Here is an 18,750-nt window from a genome sequence, read left to right as displayed (position 1 = left end):
AGGTGAATCCACCGTGACCTGGGGTGTGTTTGATGTGAACATCCACCAGGCGAGCATCGCTAGCTATCCTGTTTAGCTCGACGCTGGTCCCTGCGACCTCCTCTCGGGACCTCGCGATAGTATTGAAATCCCCTCCAAGGACCACCTGCCGACTTGTGAAGAGATATGGCTTGATCCTCATAAAGAGACACTTCCTGTCCCACTTAGCCTGAGGACCGTAAACATTGATCAGGCGGAGTTCCTGTTTCTTCATGAGGACGTCAAGAATCGAACACCTTCCCATTTCCAATTCAATAACCCGCCAGCATACTACTGGTGCGGTAAAAAGAACCGCCACCCCACTATACGGCTCGGCCGTAAGAGACCAGTACTAGGGCTCAGATCTCCATTCCCTCTTGGCTTTAAATATTGCTGTCAGATCTGACAGTCGGGTCTCTTGCAAAAATAAAATGTCAGCCTTAAATCGGCTGAGAAAATCAAAGGGCGTGAATCTAGCCGTATCCGACTTAATGCTAGCCACATTGATGGACGCTAACGTCAATGGGGAGAGTACAGCCATCATTGGTGATTGGATTGGACGGCATTCTTCTTCTCCCTCCTATCCCCATCAGCCTCTGAGGAAGAGGACGCCATGCTTCGTTTGAGAGATTTTTGCGTTATATCCATCCCCCTTACCACGTCCCACTCACCACTCTCCTGAGCATCCCTTTCGTCTCTGGTCTCCGGGCCGATCTCCCCTCCAGTGAACCAGAATCCCTGTGAAGACTTATTGCATTTCCGCCCCTTCTTCCTCCGGCCCAGGGCCTCCTGCCTCTCCCACCTGTGAGAAGGCCGGGATGTCCTCCAAAGCCCTGAACCAGTTGGAAAGATCAAAAAGAGGGGAGACGGCTTTGCTTTCCACCGGCACTTGGTCTGGCGAGAGGGAAGATCTTACATTCCCTTGAGCTTTCTTCTTTTTCCACAGTTTCCGTTGTTGTTCTAGGCACTCCCTCCCGCCCTCATCCACACTGTCCTGATGAGAGCGATCTGAGGATGGGGCGTCTGTGTTTATCCTCCTGACCTCCTCATCCAGCTCGCTGTGCTCAGGGGCCTCAGCTGCTAGGTGGGCAGGGACAGGGTTCACCACAGATTCCTGGGGATTCCCCTGCTCCCTTTCCATCCTCCGCTTTTCAGTTCTTCTCAGCTGGACAGATGTTTTGGACCTTGGCCCCTCCCCTCCGCCAGTCCCCTCCCCAGCGGGGTCAGCCTCACTGCTAACCCAATGCGCTAGGGCTGAAACTGCGTTGGAAAAGGACCGAGGACACCGGCTGAATGGGTGACCGAAGTCACCACACAGGTGGCAGTGAATCCGCGCACAAGATGCGGCGAGATGGCCTATTTCCCCACACAGCGTGCACTTCTGCACATTGCAGTTGGCACTGAAGTGTGTGGGGTCACCGCACCTGTGACAAAGCTTTGGCTAACCCTGGTAGAAGGCCAAGATTCTGTCCCTTCCCAGGAAGGCCGAGGAAGGGATGTGGGAAACTCAGTGACCTGAACGTTTTAGTTTGACCATAAACGTCCAGGCCCAAATCCAAATGCTGTGGTCATCCCGGTTCTTTTTGGGCATCTCCATGACCTCGCCAAAGCGCCCGAGCCAGGTCATGATGTCAAAGCAAGAGAGTGACTCATTTCTGGTCATCACCGTCCCCCTCTTGACCTCGCTTTGGCGGTTCATAGCCTTAACAGCAAAGTCTTTCAATCCAGGCCCGTTCTTTACTAGCTCATAGTTCCCCAAAAAGAGCTCAAACCCCTCTGGGCGAGCAAAGCTAATATCGAACTCAGGGGTCCCGTAGGTGTGGATCAGGACAAAGATGTAATTTGCCCTGAACCCCATCCCAAGGAGAAGCTCCCCAACCCTAGATCTTGTTGGGCATGCATCCTTACCCCTCCACTTGAGACAGGCAACCTTCCTACGGGTCCCCTGCCAGGCTGTCGGGAGGGACCATAAGGTTTCTCCTCCCCTTTCCTCTTAGAAAGACCCAAGACCATGTTTTTCGATCCAGAAGCCCAAGTCCACCTATCTACCCTCTACTATTATTGATCTCTCCCCTTTTTTTAAGGCCTCTAGGAGACGCCGCTGTAATGTCCGTGGCTGCGGGCTGTCAGCTCCGTTCCCCTGCTGACAGCTGAAGCCACAAATCGGCAAGCGCTGGCCCCAGCCTCCTCCTCAGGATACACCAGCGCTCGTGTCCACTCACCTCAGCCGGATCCTCAGCGGATCCTCAGCACGCGCACCGGACCTCTTGACGAACTTTGACCCGTGAGTACCCTGGACTACAAGAGGGGTCCAGCCCCCTGCTTCTATGCCTGAGCGTTGTTGTTGTTCCCTAGTTTGTCTATGTGATGGGCTCCTAGTGTATTACCTGTTACAGTTCCTGTTCCTAGCAATCCATACATTCCTGGTCTAGCACTGAGCTGTGCCAAAGTCGTGTCTTGCTGTATCCACGTCTGACCTGCTTCACCTCGCCTGACGTCCGCATGTTACCTAGTTCCAGCCGAGCCTGCCCTGCTGCTGTCTGAGCTGCTACAGGTACCTATAGAACTATAGACATTCACCTGCGCCCTGTTGGCCAGCTGCCTTACCGCAAAGGCGGTACGGCCCAGTGGGTCCACACATCCTTCGTGACAGCCGCTGCAATTGCAATGGATTTGCCAGACACAGTTTCTGTGTCGACGCCCGGGGTTAATCAGCCTTCATCTGTTCCTAGGTCTGCTGGAGTGACGCGATCTGTTACCACTCAGGCTGGTAGGCTGAGGAGAGGGAGAACCTTTCTCAGCCTGGCCTGACGGTTCTGCTCCCGCCCTTGGTCTATTTATACCCTCACTTGCAGTTGCTCCTTGCCTGTAATTGTCTTGTTTCCTGGCTCTGCGATTCCTGCTATTTACATTATTGACCGCTGTTACAATTTGACCCTGGCTTGACTGACTCTTCTCCTGCTCTGATTTTGCTACTATGTACTCTCCTGGTTTGACTCGGCTCGTTCACCTCTGCCTGTTGCTCACGGTGTTCCGTGGGCAACTGCCCCTACTTCCCCCTTTGCTTCTGTGTGCCCTTGTCTTGTGTTGTCTGTCTTTCACTTATTGAGCGTAGGGACCGTCGACCAGTTGTACGCCGTCACTTAGGATGGGCCATGCAAGTAGGCAGGGACTTAGTTGCGGGTAGATTAGGGCTCACCGGTCCGTCTCCCTACCCCGATTTGTTACAGCAATAGGCCGTCCCCAGAGCCCAGTGACAAAAGGGGTGCCCCTGGCCCTCTTGCTACGCTGGCGTAGTTCCTCGTGCCAGCCTCAACTCCCGCCGTAACTGGTGCAGTATGGAGAGTGGTTGTGCCTGCCAGACCAGTCTCCCGTTCCACCCCACCACCTACACATGCCTATCACCTACCTCCTCCACCGCCCCTTGCACCTCTATTTCCATACCTGGCTCCCCCGCACCTTCCCCACTGCCCACATTTAGCCCCCCATTTATATCACCACACCGGGCTGGGCTAGGCTAGGGGTTTTAAGGGCTACCATATTTTTATTTTTATATTTCCCCCCACTGCCTCATTGAGTGACGGCAGATGCATTCTTCCTTGGGATACGGGTAAAATCATACCCTCATTAGGAGACTTGTCACCCTGCCCTCTGCCACTCTCAGCTTCACTGAGGGGTTTTTCTCCTTCAGTGTCCTTTATTTCTTTTGTGTAGGGCCTTCCACAAAGTCCATTCTTTCCGTTTCTTCAACCCCTGTAATTTGAATTTTCCCTTCTTTGTTTATACGTCCGGTACCCCCGCCACTGCCACAGACTTCTAGGACAGTAACCGGAAGTGCCGGGGCGGGTGCTTCTTCCTCTTCACTCCGGCCGCTCCTTTCACCCAGGGAGCAGCTCTGGGCTCCCGGCTCCCCACAGACACCTTCCTCCCTGGCTGAGCCCACCTCACCACGGGCCTTCCCGGCACCGCTGCCGACCTGGACCTTCTTTCCAGCAGCCGGGGATGTCAGCGCCACAGGTTTTGCTCTGCCCGGGGACCGACCATCATTTGTCGGTGATTCCCTCCCGGCTCTGGGAATCACTTCTTCCACCCTGTCTGGCCTCTCGGCCGCTCCCTTACTGCCTCTTCTGCTACTACAAGCAGGGTCAGCACCTTATTCCTTGGTTTAATTTCCCCGAACTCCTGCTCCGTGCACACATCAGTGCAGCTCCTCAGCCATAGCCGCCGACAGGGGGCAATATACCAGCCTCACCTCCTCGGCCGGTTCTGTGTTTCCCCCTTTGGTTAGGACCCTCACATCAGGTCCAAGGTCCTCTCCAAACGAGAAGCCCTGGAAGTCCTGGTGTAAAGGATCTGCCAGACACAACTTCTGTGTCGACGCCCATAGGTAATCAGTCTGCACCTGCTTCTATGTCTGTGAGACTGACTCCATCTTCCACCACCCAGGATGGCAGGCTTAGGAGTGGGAGAGCCTATCTCAGCCTGGCCAGACGGAGCTAGCTCCCGCCCTCTGTCTATTTATACCTGCCTTTCCTGTTCCTCCTTTGCCTGTGATTCTTCTCTGTTGGTTTCCTGGCCCTGCTGCAGCTTCTTGAACTACTGACCCTCTGCTTGTTTTTGACCTTGGCTTTTCTGACCACTCTTCTGCTCTGCATTTTTGTACCTCGCTCATCTCCTGGTTTGACTCGGCTCGTTCACTTCGCTTGTAGCTCACGGTGTTCCCGTGGGCAACTTCCCCATTTCCCTGGCTTCTTTGTACCCTTGTCTGTTTATCTGTCGTGCACCTATTGAGTGTAGGGACCGTCGCCCAGTTGTACCCCGTCGCCTAGGGCGGGTCGTTGCAAGTAGGCAGGGACTGAGTGGCGGGTAGATTAGGGCCCACTTGTCTGTTTCCCTATCCCTGTCATTACATAATCACAAGCCCATATACCTAGTCTACCCTGGTCCCTCACAGTACTATGGACCCTCTTGAGAGCCTGGCTCAGCAAATGCAGGGCCTCTCCCTACAGGTCCAGGCCCTGGCTCAGAGGGACAACCAGCCTGATGCTACCCTGGTAGTGCCCCTCACCTCACCTCTTGAACCCCACCTCAAGTTGCCTGACCGGTTCTCAGGGGACCGGAAGACTTTTTTCTCCTTTTGGGAGAGTTGTAGGCTCTATTTTCGCTTAAAGCCCCACTCCTCTGGTTCTGAGAGCCAGCGGGTGGGTATAATTATGTCCCGGCTCCAGGACGGGCCCCAAGAATGGGCTTTCTCCTTGGCTCCTGACGCCCCTGAACTTTCCTCCGTTGATCTTTTCTTTTCTGCTTTCGGGCTCATTTATGACGAGACTGACCCTGCCTTAAGGTGCCAGTTTAGGTTGGGTCTGTCGAACGCCCTGAAAGACCTGCTAGTTAGCTATCCCTCTTCTGACTCCCTAGATCAGGTTATGGCTTTAGCGATACGACTTGACCGACGTCTCAACGAACGACGACGAACGTTTTTGTGCCTTCTCCTCTGGCTCCCCTATGATGCCTCCCGAGGTTCCGTTGCTTCGTTCTTCCACGGAAGACTCTGAGGTACCTATGCAACTCGGGGCCTCCGTGTCCCCCCAACAACGTAGAGAGCTCCGCAGGAAGAATGGTCTCTGCTTCTATTGTGGGGATGACAAGCATCAAGTGAACACCTGTCCTAGGCGTAAGAATAAGAAGCCGGAAAACTTCCGCACCTAAGTGATCATCGGGGAGGTCACTTGGGCGCACAGGTATTTCCCGTAAATATGAAACGTAATAAAATCTTGCTTCGCTTTCAGGTCTCTTTTGGTGGTAGGTCTGCTACCGGCAGTGCCTTCGTGGATTCAGGGTCTTCTGCTAATATTATGTCTGTGGAATTTGCTATGTCTCTAGCTATGCCATTGATTGATTTGCCTAAACCTGTCCCGGTAGTGGGTATCGACTCCACTCCTCTTGCTAATGGTTATTTTACACAGCATACCCCTGTTTTTGAACTCCTTGTTGGCTCCATGCATTTGGAGCAGTGCTCTGTACTGTTGATGCAGGGATTATCGTCCGATTTGGTTTTAGGCCTTCCCTGGTTGCAGTTGCATAATCCCACGTTTGACTGGAATACTGGGGATCTTACCATATGGGGTAATGAATGCATGACGTCATGTTTTTCTGTTAATTCTATTTCTCCCCCTGAGGAGGTGAACACGCTACCTGAGTTTGTATAGGACTTCGCTGATGTTTTCTCTAAAGAGGCCTCCGAAGTGTTACCTCCTCATAGAGAATACAATTGCGCAATCGATTTGGTACCAGGAGCTAAGCTTCCTAAGGGTAGGATATTTAATCTCTCTTGTCCCGAACGTGAAGCCATGAGAGAGTATATCCAGGAATGCCTGGCCAAGGGTTACATTCGCCTCTCTACTTCTCCGGTAGGTGCTGGCTTCTTCTTCGTAGGGAAGAAGGATGGTGGTCTTAAGCCATGCATTGACTACCGTAACCTGAATAAGGTCACTGTAAGGAACCAGTATCCCTTTCCTTTGATTCCTGATCACTTCAATCAGGTTCAGGAGGCCCAATGGTTCTCTAAGTTTGATCTACGGGGGGCGTATAACCTTATCCGCATCAAAGAGGGGGATGAGTGGAAGACTGCGTTTAACACGCCTGAAGGTCATTTCGAATACCTCATCATGCCCTTTGGGTTGTGTAATGCTCCCGCGGTCTTCCAGAATTTCAGAAATGAGGTCTTAAGAGATTACCTGGCGGTATTTCTTGTAGTGTACCTTGATGACATACTGGTGTTTTCCAAGGACTGGTCCTCCCAAATTGAGCATGTCAGGAAGGTTCTCAAGGCCCTTCGGGAAAACAAACTGTTTGCTAAGACCGAAAAATGTGTGTTTGGGGTGCAGGAGATACCGTTTTTGGGTCAAATCCTCACTCCTCATGAATTCCGCATAGACCCCACCAAGGTCCAGGCTGTGGCTGAATGGGTCCAACCTGCCTCCCTGAAGGCGTTACAGTGTTTCCTGGGGTTCGCTAATTATTACAGGAGATTAATTGCTAACTTCTCGGTCATCGCTAAGCCTCTTACGGATCTCACTCACAAAGGTGCTGATCTCCTCCCCTGGCCTCCTGAGGCTGTCCAGGATTTTGAGGTCCTTAAGAAGTGCTTTATCTCGGCCCCAGTGCTGGTTCAGCCCAACCAAATGGAGCCATTTATCGTGGAGGTTGACGCATCCGAGGTGGGAGTGGGGGCTGTCTTGTCCCAGGGTACCAGGTCCCTAACCAATCTCCGCCCCTGTGCCTACTTCTCGAGGAAGTTTTCGCCCACTGAGAGTAACTATGATATTGGCAACCGCGAACTCTTAGCCATTAAATGGGCATTTGAAGAGTGGCGCCACTTCCTGGAGGGGGCTAGGCACCAGGTAACGGTCCTTACCGACCACAAGATTCTGGTTTTCCTAGAATCTGCCCGGATGCTAAACCCAAGACAAGCTCGATGGGCGTTATTTTTTACCAGATTCAACTTTTTGGTCACCTATAGGGCTGGGTCTAAAAATATTAAGGCTGATGCACTGTCGCGTAGCTTCATGGCCAGCCCTCCTTCGGAGGAAGATCCTGCTTGTGTTTTGCCTCCAGGTATAATCATTTCCTCTATTGATTCTGATTTAGTCTCTGAAATTGCTGCTGATCAAGGTTCAGCTCCCTGGAACCTTCCTGAGAACAAGCTGTTTGTTCCCCTGCAATTCCGGCTAAGGGTACTTAGGGAAAATCATGACTCCGCACTATCTGTCATCCAGGCATCCTGGGTACCAAGCACCTCATTGCCAGAAACTATTGGTGGCCTGGGTTGCCTAAAGACGTTAAGGCCTACGTCGCCACTTGTGAAGTTTGTGCTAGGTCCAAGACTCCCAGGTCCCGACCAGCGGGCTTACTATGTTCTTTGCCCATTCCCCAGAGACCTTGGACCCATATCTCCATGGATTTTATCACCGATTTGCCTCCATCTCAAGACAAGTCGGTGGTGTGGGTTGTAGTAGACCGTTCAGTAAGATGTGCCACTTTGTGCCCCTCAAGAAATTACCCAATGCTAAGACGTTAGCTACCTTGTTTGTCAAACACATTCTGCGTCTCCATGGGGTCCCTGTCAATATTGTTTCGGACAGAGGGGTATAATTTGTTTCATTGTTTTGGAGAGCCTTCTGTAAAAAGTTGGAGATTGATCTGTCCTTCTCCTCGGCCTTCCATCCTGAAACTAATGGCCAAACCGAGAGGACTAATCAGTCTCTAGAACAATATTTAAGGTGTTTTATCTCTGACTGTCAATATGATTGGGTCTCATTCATTCCCCTCGCCGAATTTTCCCTTAATAACCGGGTCAGTAACTCGTCAGGGGTCTCCCCCTTTTTCTGTAATTTTGGGTTTAATCCACGGTTCTCCTCCGTTTCACCTGGTAGTTCCAACAATCCCGAGGTAGAGGTCGTTCATCGGGAACTGTGCACTGTCTGGGCCCAGGTTCAGAAGAACCTAGAGGCGTCCCAGAGCATACAAAAGACTCAGGCAGATAGAAGACGTTCTGCTAACCCCTTGTTTGTGGTCGGGGATCTGGTGTGGCTATCGTCAAAAAATTTGCGCCTTAAAGTCCCGTCCAAGAAGTTTGCTCCCCGGTTTATAGGGCCAAACAAGGTCATTGAAGTCCTTAACCCTGTCTCCTTTCGACTGGAGTTGCCCCCATCTTTTCGAATACACGACGTGTTTCATGCCTCCCTCCTGAAACGCTGCTCCCCGTCCTTGGCTCCTTCGAGGAAACCTCCGGTCCCTGTTCTCACCCCTGAGGGGGTAGAATTCGAGGTGGCCAAGATTGTGGACAGCAGGATGGTCCAAGGCTCCCTCCAGTACCTGGTCCATTGGAGGGGATACGGGCCTGAGGAGAGGACTTGGGTACCCGCCCGGGATGTTCACGCTGGGGTATTGGTCAGGAGGTTCCACCTTCGTTTCCCCAATAAACCAGGTCCACCTAGAAAGGGTCCGGTGGCCCCTCATAAAAGTGGGGGTACTGTAAAGGATCTGCCAGACACAACTTCTGTGTCAACGCCCATAGGTCAGTCTGCACCTGCTTCTATGTCTGTGAGACTGACCTCATCTTCCACCACTCAGGATGGCAGGCTTAGGAGTGGGAGAGGCTATCACAGCCTGGCCAGACGGAGCTAGCTCCCGCCCTTTGTCTATTTATACCTGCCTTTCCTGTTCCTCCTTTGCTTGTGATTCTTCTCTGCTGGTTTCCTGGCCCTGCTGCAGCTTCTTGAACTACTGACCCTCTGCTTGTGATTGACCTTGGCTTTTCTGACCACTCTTCTGCTCTGCGTTTTTGCACCTCGCTCATCTCCTGGTTTGACTCGGCTCGTTCACCTCGCTTGTTGCTCACGGTGTTCCCGTGGGCAACTTCCCCATTTCCCTGGCTTCTTTGTACCCTTGTCTGTTTGTCTGTCGTGCACCTATTAAGTGTAGGGACCGTCGCCCAGTTGTACCCCGTCGCCTAGGGCGGGTCATTGCAAGTAGGCAGGGACTGAGTGGCGGGTAGATTAGGGCCCACTTGTCTGTTTCCCTACCCCGACATTACACCTGGGCTGGCGACTCTATTTGGCGGATGACCTCCGTCAGCGGCCCTCCTTGCCCGCTGTCCGCCAGCCTCCGGCCCTCATCTCCTGATGACCCCGTGGATCAAGTACTCGGTGGCAGCGCCACTTGTTCTGCCGGGATCCCGCTGTGCTGTGTGGTTGAGAGTTGGCTGTCCTCCGGGGTCAGGATCGAGGTATTAGCTTCCTCTTCGTTCCCCTGTCCCTGACTCTTTTCCTCCAAGTTTCTCCCTGAAAGGCCCACCGCCCTCCAGTAGTTCCTGGCGCCGCTTTCCAGCAAGCTAATGTCCTCTTTTAGTACCACAATCTGGGCAGTTATCGCCGCTATGCGTCCCCGGCTTGTGACATTAGCTTTGGCTCTCTGTCCCCTCAGCTCCTCCCGGACCCCACACAGTTTCTTCGACGCGTCCTCGTATCTGAGGAGGCAGCTGGCGATACGCGACCAAAAGACCGCAAGTGGCTCCTCCGGCTTCTGCACTCCCCAAACTTCCCGGCGCGGCTACACTTTATGGGCATTGCTTCTTCTCTGGGCCTCGCGGCCCCGTATTACCTTCTTCGGATCGGAGGTAGGTGACGGAGTTGCCTCCCTGGAACTGCTGTATGCCACAGGCCGATTGCTGGTTTCCGCTGCCTCCCCCCGACCTGGTCCGGGAAGCAGGGTCCTGGGGCATCCCAGGCTGGCTCATCCTTGGACCCGGCTCTCTCCCTGGCAAGGAAGAGGTGGATCGCCTGGCTCTCTGATGTTGGGTGTGGTCCTCACTGCAGCTCACACAAATCACTCCTCTCTCCACCACTGCCCACACAGAGTGTTATTATCTGCTAGATCACCTGTAAGTATTATTATTATCTGTAAGATCTGCCCAGTCACCTGTAAGTGTTATTATTATCTGTAAGATCTGCCCAGTCACCTGTAAGTGTTATTATTAACTGCTAGATCTGCCCGGTCACATGTAAGTGTTATTATTATCTGTAAGATCTGCCCAGTCACCTGTAAGTGTTATTATTATCTGTAATATCTGCCCCGGTCACCTGTAAGTGTTATTATTAACTGCTAGATCTGCCTCGGTCACCTGTAAGTGTTATTATTATCTGCTAGATCTGCCCGGTCACCTGTAAGTGTTATTATTATCTGCTAGATCTGCCCGGTCACCTGTAATTGTTATTATTATTTTTTTTGTAATAATTATTATACACTATCGACATCTTTCCTGGTCACTGTTGTACACCTCCCATACCCCAGATTCATGTGTAGTTTCCATATAAATCCCCCCCCCCCCACATGACAAACACCTGACAACTCCACTACATCCATCACGCATTTTATTGCAGTCTGTATTTTGGGATTCACATATAATCTGGTGGTTACAGCGAGGAGCTTTTCAGGAGAAACCCGATGACTCCCAGCGCCACGGCGAGGACGGTGTAGGTGGACTTCACACTGGCGGCTCCGCTGGTGTTACACAGGTCGGTGCTGCAGCAGGACACACTCGTTGAGACTATGACGATGTTACTTCCCGATGCCGTGCAATTTGCGGAGCAAGTCTTAGTGATGCTGGAATATGAAAGGCTTCCTGCAGGTGGAGTAGAAAAGACGGAGAGAAGATGAGCAAACTGCTGTACTGTAAGAGCAGTCACACTATGGAACCTCTACTGTAAGAGCAGTCATACTATGGAACTCTACTGTAAGAGCAGTCACACTATGAAACCTCTACTGTAAGATCAGTCACACTATGGAACCTCTACTGTAAGATCAGTCACACTATGGAGCCTCTACTGTAAGATCAGTCACACTATGGAACCTGTACTGTAAGATCAGTCACACTATGGAACCTCTACTGTAAGATCAGTCACACTATGGAACCTCTACTGTAAGAGCAGTCACACTATGGAGCCTCTACTGTAAGAGCAGTCACACTATGGAGCCTCTACTGTAAGATCAGTCACACTATGGAACCTCTACTGTAAGAGCAGTCACACTATGGAACCTCTACTGTAAGATCAGTCACACTATGGAGCCTCTACTGTAAGATCAGTCACACTATGAAACCTTTACTGTAAGAGCAGTCACACTATGGAACCTCTACTGTAGGAGCAGTCACACTATGGAACCTCTACTGTAAGAGCAGTCACACTATAGAACCTCTACTGTAAGATCAGTTACACTATGGAACCTCTACTGTAAGAGCAGTCACACTATGGAACCTCAACTGTAAGAGCAGTCACACTATGGAGCCTCTACTGTAAGAGCAGTCACACTATGGAACCTCTACTGTAAGAGCAGTCACACTATGGAACCTCTACTGTAAGAGCAGTCACACTATGGAGCCTCTACTGTAAGAGCAGTCACACTATAGAACCTCTACTGTAAGATCAGTCACACTATGGACCCTCTACTGTAAGAGCAGTCACACTACGGAACCTCTACTGTAAGAGCAGTCACACTATGGAGCCTCTACTGTAAGAGCAGTCACACTATGGAGCCTCTGCTGTAAGAGCAGTCACACTATGGAACCTCTACTGTAAGAGCAGTCACACTATGGAGCCTCTACTGTAAGAGCGGTCACACTATGGAGCCTCTACTGTAAGATCAGTCACACTATGGAACCTCTACTGTAAGATCAGTCACACTATAGAACCTCTACTGTAAGAGCAGTCACACTATGGAACCTCTACTATAAGATCAGTCACACTATATAACCTCTACTGTAAGAGCAGTCACACTATGGAACCTCTACTGTAAGAGCAGTCACACTATGAAGCCTCTACTGTAAGATCAGTCACACTATGGAACCTCTACTGTAAGAGAAGACACACTATGGAACCTCTGCTGTAAGATCAGTCACACTATGGAACCTCTACTGTAAGAGCAGTCACACTATGGAACCTCTACTGTAAGAGCAGTCACACTATGGAGCCTCTACTCTAAGAGCGGTCACATTATGGAACCTCTACTGTAAGAACAGTCACACTATGGAGCCTCTACTGTAAGAGCAGTCACACTATGGAACCTCTATTGTAAGAGCAGTCACACTATGGAACCTCTATTGTAAGAGCAGTCACACTATGAAACCTCTACTGTAAGAGCAGTCACACTATGGAACCTCTACTGTAAGAACAGTCACACTATGGAGCCTCTACTGTAAGAGCAGTCACACTATGGAACCTCTATTGTAAGAGCAGTCACACTATGGAACCTCTACTGTAAGAGCAGTCACAATATGGAGCCTCTACTGTAAGATCAGTCACACTATGGAACCTCTACTGTAAGATCAGTCACACTATAGAACCTCTACTGTAAGAGCAGTCACACTATAGAACCTCTACTGTAAGAGCAGTCACACTACGGAACCTCTACTGTAAGAGCAGTCACACTATGGAACCTCTACTGTAAGAGCAGTCACACTATGGAACCTCTACTGTAAGATCAGTCACACTATGGACCCTCTACTGTAAGAGCAGTCACACTATGGAACCTCTACTGTAAGAGCAGTCACACTATAGAACCTCTACTGTAAGAGCAGTCACACTACGGAACCTCTACTGTAAGAGCAGTCACACTATGAAACCTCTGCTGTAAGATCAGTCACACTATGGAACCTCTACTGTAAGAGCAGTCACACTATGGAGCCTCTACTGTAAGAGCAGTCACACTATGGAGCCTCTACTGTAAGATCAGTCACACTATGGAACCTCTACTGTAAGAGCAGTCACATTATGGAACCTCTACTGTAAGAGCAGTCACACTATGGAACCTCTACTGTAAGAGCAGTCACACTATGGAACCTCTACTGTAAGAGCAGTCACACTATGGAACCTCTACTGTAAGAGCAGTCACACTATGGAGCCTCTACTGTAAGAGCAGTCACACTATGGAACCTCTACTGTAAGAGAAGACACACTATGGAACCTCTACTGTAAGAGCAGTCACACTATGGAGCCTCTACTGTAAGAGCAGTCACACTATGGAACCTCTGCTGTAAGAGCAGTCACACTATGGAACCTCTACTGTAAGAACAGTCACACTATGGAGCCTCTACTGTAAGAGCAGTCACACTATGGAACCTCTACTGTAAGAGCAGTCACACTATGGAACCTCTACTGTAAGAGCAGTCACACTATGGAACCTCTACTGTAAGAGCAGTCACACTATGGAACATCTACTGTAAGAGCAGTCACACTATAGAACCTCTACTGTAAGAGCAGTCACACTATGGAACCTCTACTGTAAGAGCAGTCACACTATGGAACCTCTACTGTAAGAGCAGTCACACTATGGAACCTCTACTGTAAGATCAGTCACACTATGGACCCTCTACTGTAAGAGCAGTCACACTATGGAACCTCTACTGTAAGAGCAGTCACACTATAGAACCTCTACTGTAAGAGCAGTCACACTACGGAACCTCTACTGTAAGAGCAGTCACACTATGAAACCTCTGCTGTAAGATCAGTCACACTATGGAACCTCTACTGTAAGAGCAGTCACACTATGGAGCCTCTACTGTAAGAGCAGTCACACTATGGAGCCTCTACTGTAAGATCAGTCACACTATGGAACCTCTACTGTAAGAGCAGTCACATTATGGAACCTCTACTGTAAGAGCAGTCACACTATGGAACCTCTACTGTAAGAGCAGTCACACTATGGAACCTCTACTGTAAGAGCAGTCACACTATGGAACCTCTACTGTAAGAGCAGTCACACTATGGAGCCTCTACTGTAAGAGCAGTCACACTATGGAACCTCTACTGTAAGAGAAGACACACTATGGAACCTCTACTGTAAGAGCGGTCACATTATGGAACCTCTACTGTAAGAACAGTCACACTATGGAGCCTCTACTGTAAGAGCAGTCACACTATGGAACCTCTACTGTAAGAGCAGTCACACTATGGAACCTCTACTGTAAGAGCAGTCACACTATGGAACCTCTACTGTAAGAGCAGTCACACTATGGAACATCTACTGTAAGAGCAGTCACACTATAGAACCTCTACTGTAAGAGCAGTCACACTATGGAACCTCTACTGTAAGAGCAGTCACACTATGGACCCTCTACTGTAAGAGCAGTCACACTATGAAACCTCTACTGTAAGAGCAGTCACACTATAAAACCTCTACAGTAAGAGCAGTCACACTATGAACCTCTACTGTAAGAGCAGTCACACTATGGAACCTCTACTGTAAGAGCAGTCACACTATGGACCCTCTACTGTAAGAGCAGTCACACTATGAAACCTCTACTGTAAGAGCAGTCACACTATAAAACCTCTACTGTAAGAGCAGTCACACTATGAACCTCTACTGTAAGAGCAGTCACACTATGGAACCTCTACTGTAAGAGCAGTCACACTATGGAACCTCTACAGTAAGAGCAGTCACACTATGGAACCTCTACAGTAAGAGTAGTCACACTATGGAACCTCTACTGTAAGATCGGTCACACTATGGAACCTCTACTGTAAGAGCAGTCACACTATGGAACCTCTACTGTAAGAGCAGTCACACTATGGCACCTCTACTGTAAGAGCAGTCACACTATGGAACCTCTACAGTAAGAGCAGTCACACTATGGAACCTCTACTGTAAGAGCAGTCACACTATGGAACCTCTACTGTAAGAGCAGTCACACTATGGACCCTCTACTGTAAGAGCAGTCACACTATGGAACCTCTACTGTATGATCAGTCACACTATGGAACCTCTACTGTAAGATCAGTCACACTATGGACCCTCTACTGTAAGATCAGTCACACTATGGAACCTCTACTGTAAGAGCAGTCACACTATGGAACCTCTACTGTAAGAGCAGTCACACTATGGAACCTCTACTGTAAGAGCAGCCACACTATGGAACCTCTACTGTAAGAGCAGTCACACTATGGAGCCTCTACTGTAAGAGCAGTCACACTATAGAACCTCTACTGTAAGATCAGTCACACTATGGAGCCTCTACTGTAAGAGCATTCACACTATAGAACCTCTACTGTAAGAGCAGTCACACTATGGAGCCTCTACTGTAAGAGCAGTCACACTATGGACCCTCTACTGTAAGAGCAGTCACACTATGGAACCTGTACTGTAAGAGCAGTCACACTATGGAGCCTCTACTGTAAGATCAGTCACACCATGGAAACTCTACTGTAAGATCGGTCACACTATGGAACCTCTACTGTAAGAGCAGTCACACTATGGAACCTCTACTGTAAGAGCAGTCACACTATGGAACCTCTACTGTAAGAGCAGTCACACTATAGAACCTCTACTGTAAGAGCAGTCACACTATGGACCCTCTACTGTAAGAACAGTCACACTATGGAACCTCTACTGTAAGAGCAGTCACACTATGCAACCTCTACTGTAAGAGCAGTCACACTATGGAACCTCTACTGTAAGAGCAGTCACACTATGGAACCTCTACTGTAAGATCAGTCACACTATGGAACCTCTACTGTAAGAGCAGTCACACTATGGAGCCTCTACTGTAAGAGCAGTCACACTATGGAAAATTCTACTGTAAGAGCAGTCACACTATGGAACCTCTACTGTAAGAGCAGTCACACTATGAAGCCTCTACTGTAAGATCAGTCACACTATGGAACCTCTACTGTAAGAGAAGACACACTATGGAACCTCTGCTGTAAGATCAGTCACACTATGGAACCTCTACTGTAAGAGCAGTCACACTATGGAACCTCTACTGTAAGAGCAGTCACACTATGGAGCCTCTACTCTAAGAGCGGTCACATTATGGAACCTCTACTGTAAGAACAGTCACACTATGGAGCCTCTACTGTAAGAGCAGTCACACTATGGAACCTCTATTGTAAGAGCAGTCACACTATGGAACCTCTATTGTAAGAGCAGTCACACTATGAAACCTCTACTGTAAGAGCAGTCACACTATGGAACCTCTACTGTAAGAACAGTCACACTATGGAGCCTCTACTGTAAGAGCAGTCACACTATGGAACCTCTATTGTAAGAGCAGTCACACTATGGAACCTCTACTGTAAGAGCAGTCACAATATGGAGCCTCTACTGTAAGATCAGTCACACTATGGAACCTCTACTGTAAGATCAGTCACACTATAGAACCTCTACTGTAAGAGCAGTCACACTATAGAACCTCTACTGTAAGAGCAGTCACACTACGGAACCTCTACTGTAAGAGCAGTCACACTATGGAACCTCTACTGTAAGAGCAGTCACACTATGGAACCTCTACTGTAAGATCAGTCACACTATGGACCCTCTACTGTAAGAGCAGTCACACTATGGAACCTCTACTGTAAGAGCAGTCACACTATAGAACCTCTACTGTAAGAGCAGTCACACTACGGAACCTCTACTGTAAGAGCAGTCACACTATGAAACCTCTGCTGTAAGATCAGTCACACTATGGAACCTCTACTGTAAGAGCAGTCACACTATGGAGCCTCTACTGTAAGAGCAGTCACACTATGGAGCCTCTACTGTAAGATCAGTCACACTATGGAACCTCTACTGTAAGAGCAGTCACATTATGGAACCTCTACTGTAAGAGCAGTCACACTATGGAACCTCTACTGTAAGAGCAGTCACACTATGGAACCTCTACTGTAAGAGCAGTCACACTATGGAACCTCTACTGTAAGAGCAGTCACACTATGGAGCCTCTACTGTAAGAGCAGTCACACTATGGAACCTCTACTGTAAGAGAAGACACACTATGGAACCTCTACTGTAAGAGCAGTCACACTATGGAGCCTCTACTGTAAGAGCAGTCACACTATGGAACCTCTGCTGTAAGAGCAGTCACACTATGGAACCTCTACTGTAAGAACAGTAACACTATGGAGCCTCTACTGTAAGAGCAGTCACACTATGGAACCTCTACTGTAAGAGCAGTCACACTATGGAACCTCTACTGTAAGAGCAGTCACACTATGGAACCTCTACTGTAAGAGCAGTCACACTATGGAACATCTACTGTAAGAGCAGTCACACTATAGAACCTCTACTGTAAGAGCAGTCACACTATGGAACCTCTACTGTAAGAGCAGTCACACTATGGAACCTCTACTGTAAGAGCAGTCACACTATGGAACCTCTACTGTAAGATCAGTCACACTATGGACCCTCTACTGTAAGAGCAGTCACACTATGGAACCTCTACTGTAAGAGCAGTCACACTATAGAACCTCTACTGTAAGAGCAGTCACACTACGGAACCTCTACTGTAAGAGCAGTCACACTATGAAACCTCTGCTGTAAGATCAGTCACACTATGGAACCTCTACTGTAAGAGCAGTCACACTATGGAGCCTCTACTGTAAGAGCAGTCACACTATGGAGCCTCTACTGTAAGATCAGTCACACTATGGAACCTCTACTGTAAGAGCAGTCACATTATGGAACCTCTACTGTAAGAGCAGTCACACTATGGAACCTCTACTGTAAGAGCAGTCACACTATGGAACCTCTACTGTAAGAGCAGTCACACTATGGAACCTCTACTGTAAGAGCAGTCACACTATGGAGCCTCTACTGTAAGAGCAGTCACACTATGGAACCTCTACTGTAAGAGAAGACACACTATGGAACCTCTACTGTAAGAGCGGTCACATTATGGAACCTCTACTGTAAGAACAGTCACACTATGGAGCCTCTACTGTAAGAGCAGTCACACTATGGAACCTCTACTGTAAGAGCAGTCACACTATGGAACCTCTACTGTAAGAGCAGTCACACTATGGAACCTCTACTGTAAGAGCAGTCACACTATGGAACATCTACTGTAAGAGCAGTCACACTATAGAACCTCTACTGTAAGAGCAGTCACACTATGGAACCTCTACTGTAAGAGCAGTCACACTATGGACCCTCTACTGTAAGAGCAGTCACACTATGAAACCTCTACTGTAAGAGCAGTCACACTATAAAACCTCTACAGTAAGAGCAGTCACACTATGAACCTCTACTGTAAGAGCAGTCACACTATGGAACCTCTACTGTAAGAGCAGTCACACTATGGACCCTCTACTGTAAGAGCAGTCACACTATGAAACCTCTACTGTAAGAGCAGTCACACTATAAAACCTCTACTGTAAGAGCAGTCACACTATGAACCTCTAC

General features: G+C 49.3%; 1 protein-coding gene across 1 annotated transcript in view; it reads right to left on the bottom strand.

The window, feature by feature from the left end:
* Positions 1–10,946: 10,946 nt before the first annotated feature.
* The window catches only part of LOC142717123 (lymphocyte antigen 6E-like), a 29,039-nt gene continuing 21,235 nt past the window's right edge, over positions 10,947–18,750 (bottom strand). The window contains exon 3 of the mRNA XM_075848729.1: positions 10,947–11,203. Within this exon, the coding sequence (XP_075704844.1) occupies positions 10,995–11,203 (209 nt within the window). The 3' untranslated portion in view covers positions 10,947–10,994. The remainder of the gene's footprint in view (positions 11,204–18,750) is intronic.

This window comes from Rhinoderma darwinii, unplaced genomic scaffold (assembly GCF_050947455.1).
Source record: "Rhinoderma darwinii isolate aRhiDar2 unplaced genomic scaffold, aRhiDar2.hap1 Scaffold_4544, whole genome shotgun sequence".
Taxonomy (NCBI): Eukaryota; Metazoa; Chordata; class Amphibia; order Anura; family Rhinodermatidae; genus Rhinoderma; species Rhinoderma darwinii.
This window is presented reverse-complemented; position numbering and strand designations above follow the sequence as displayed.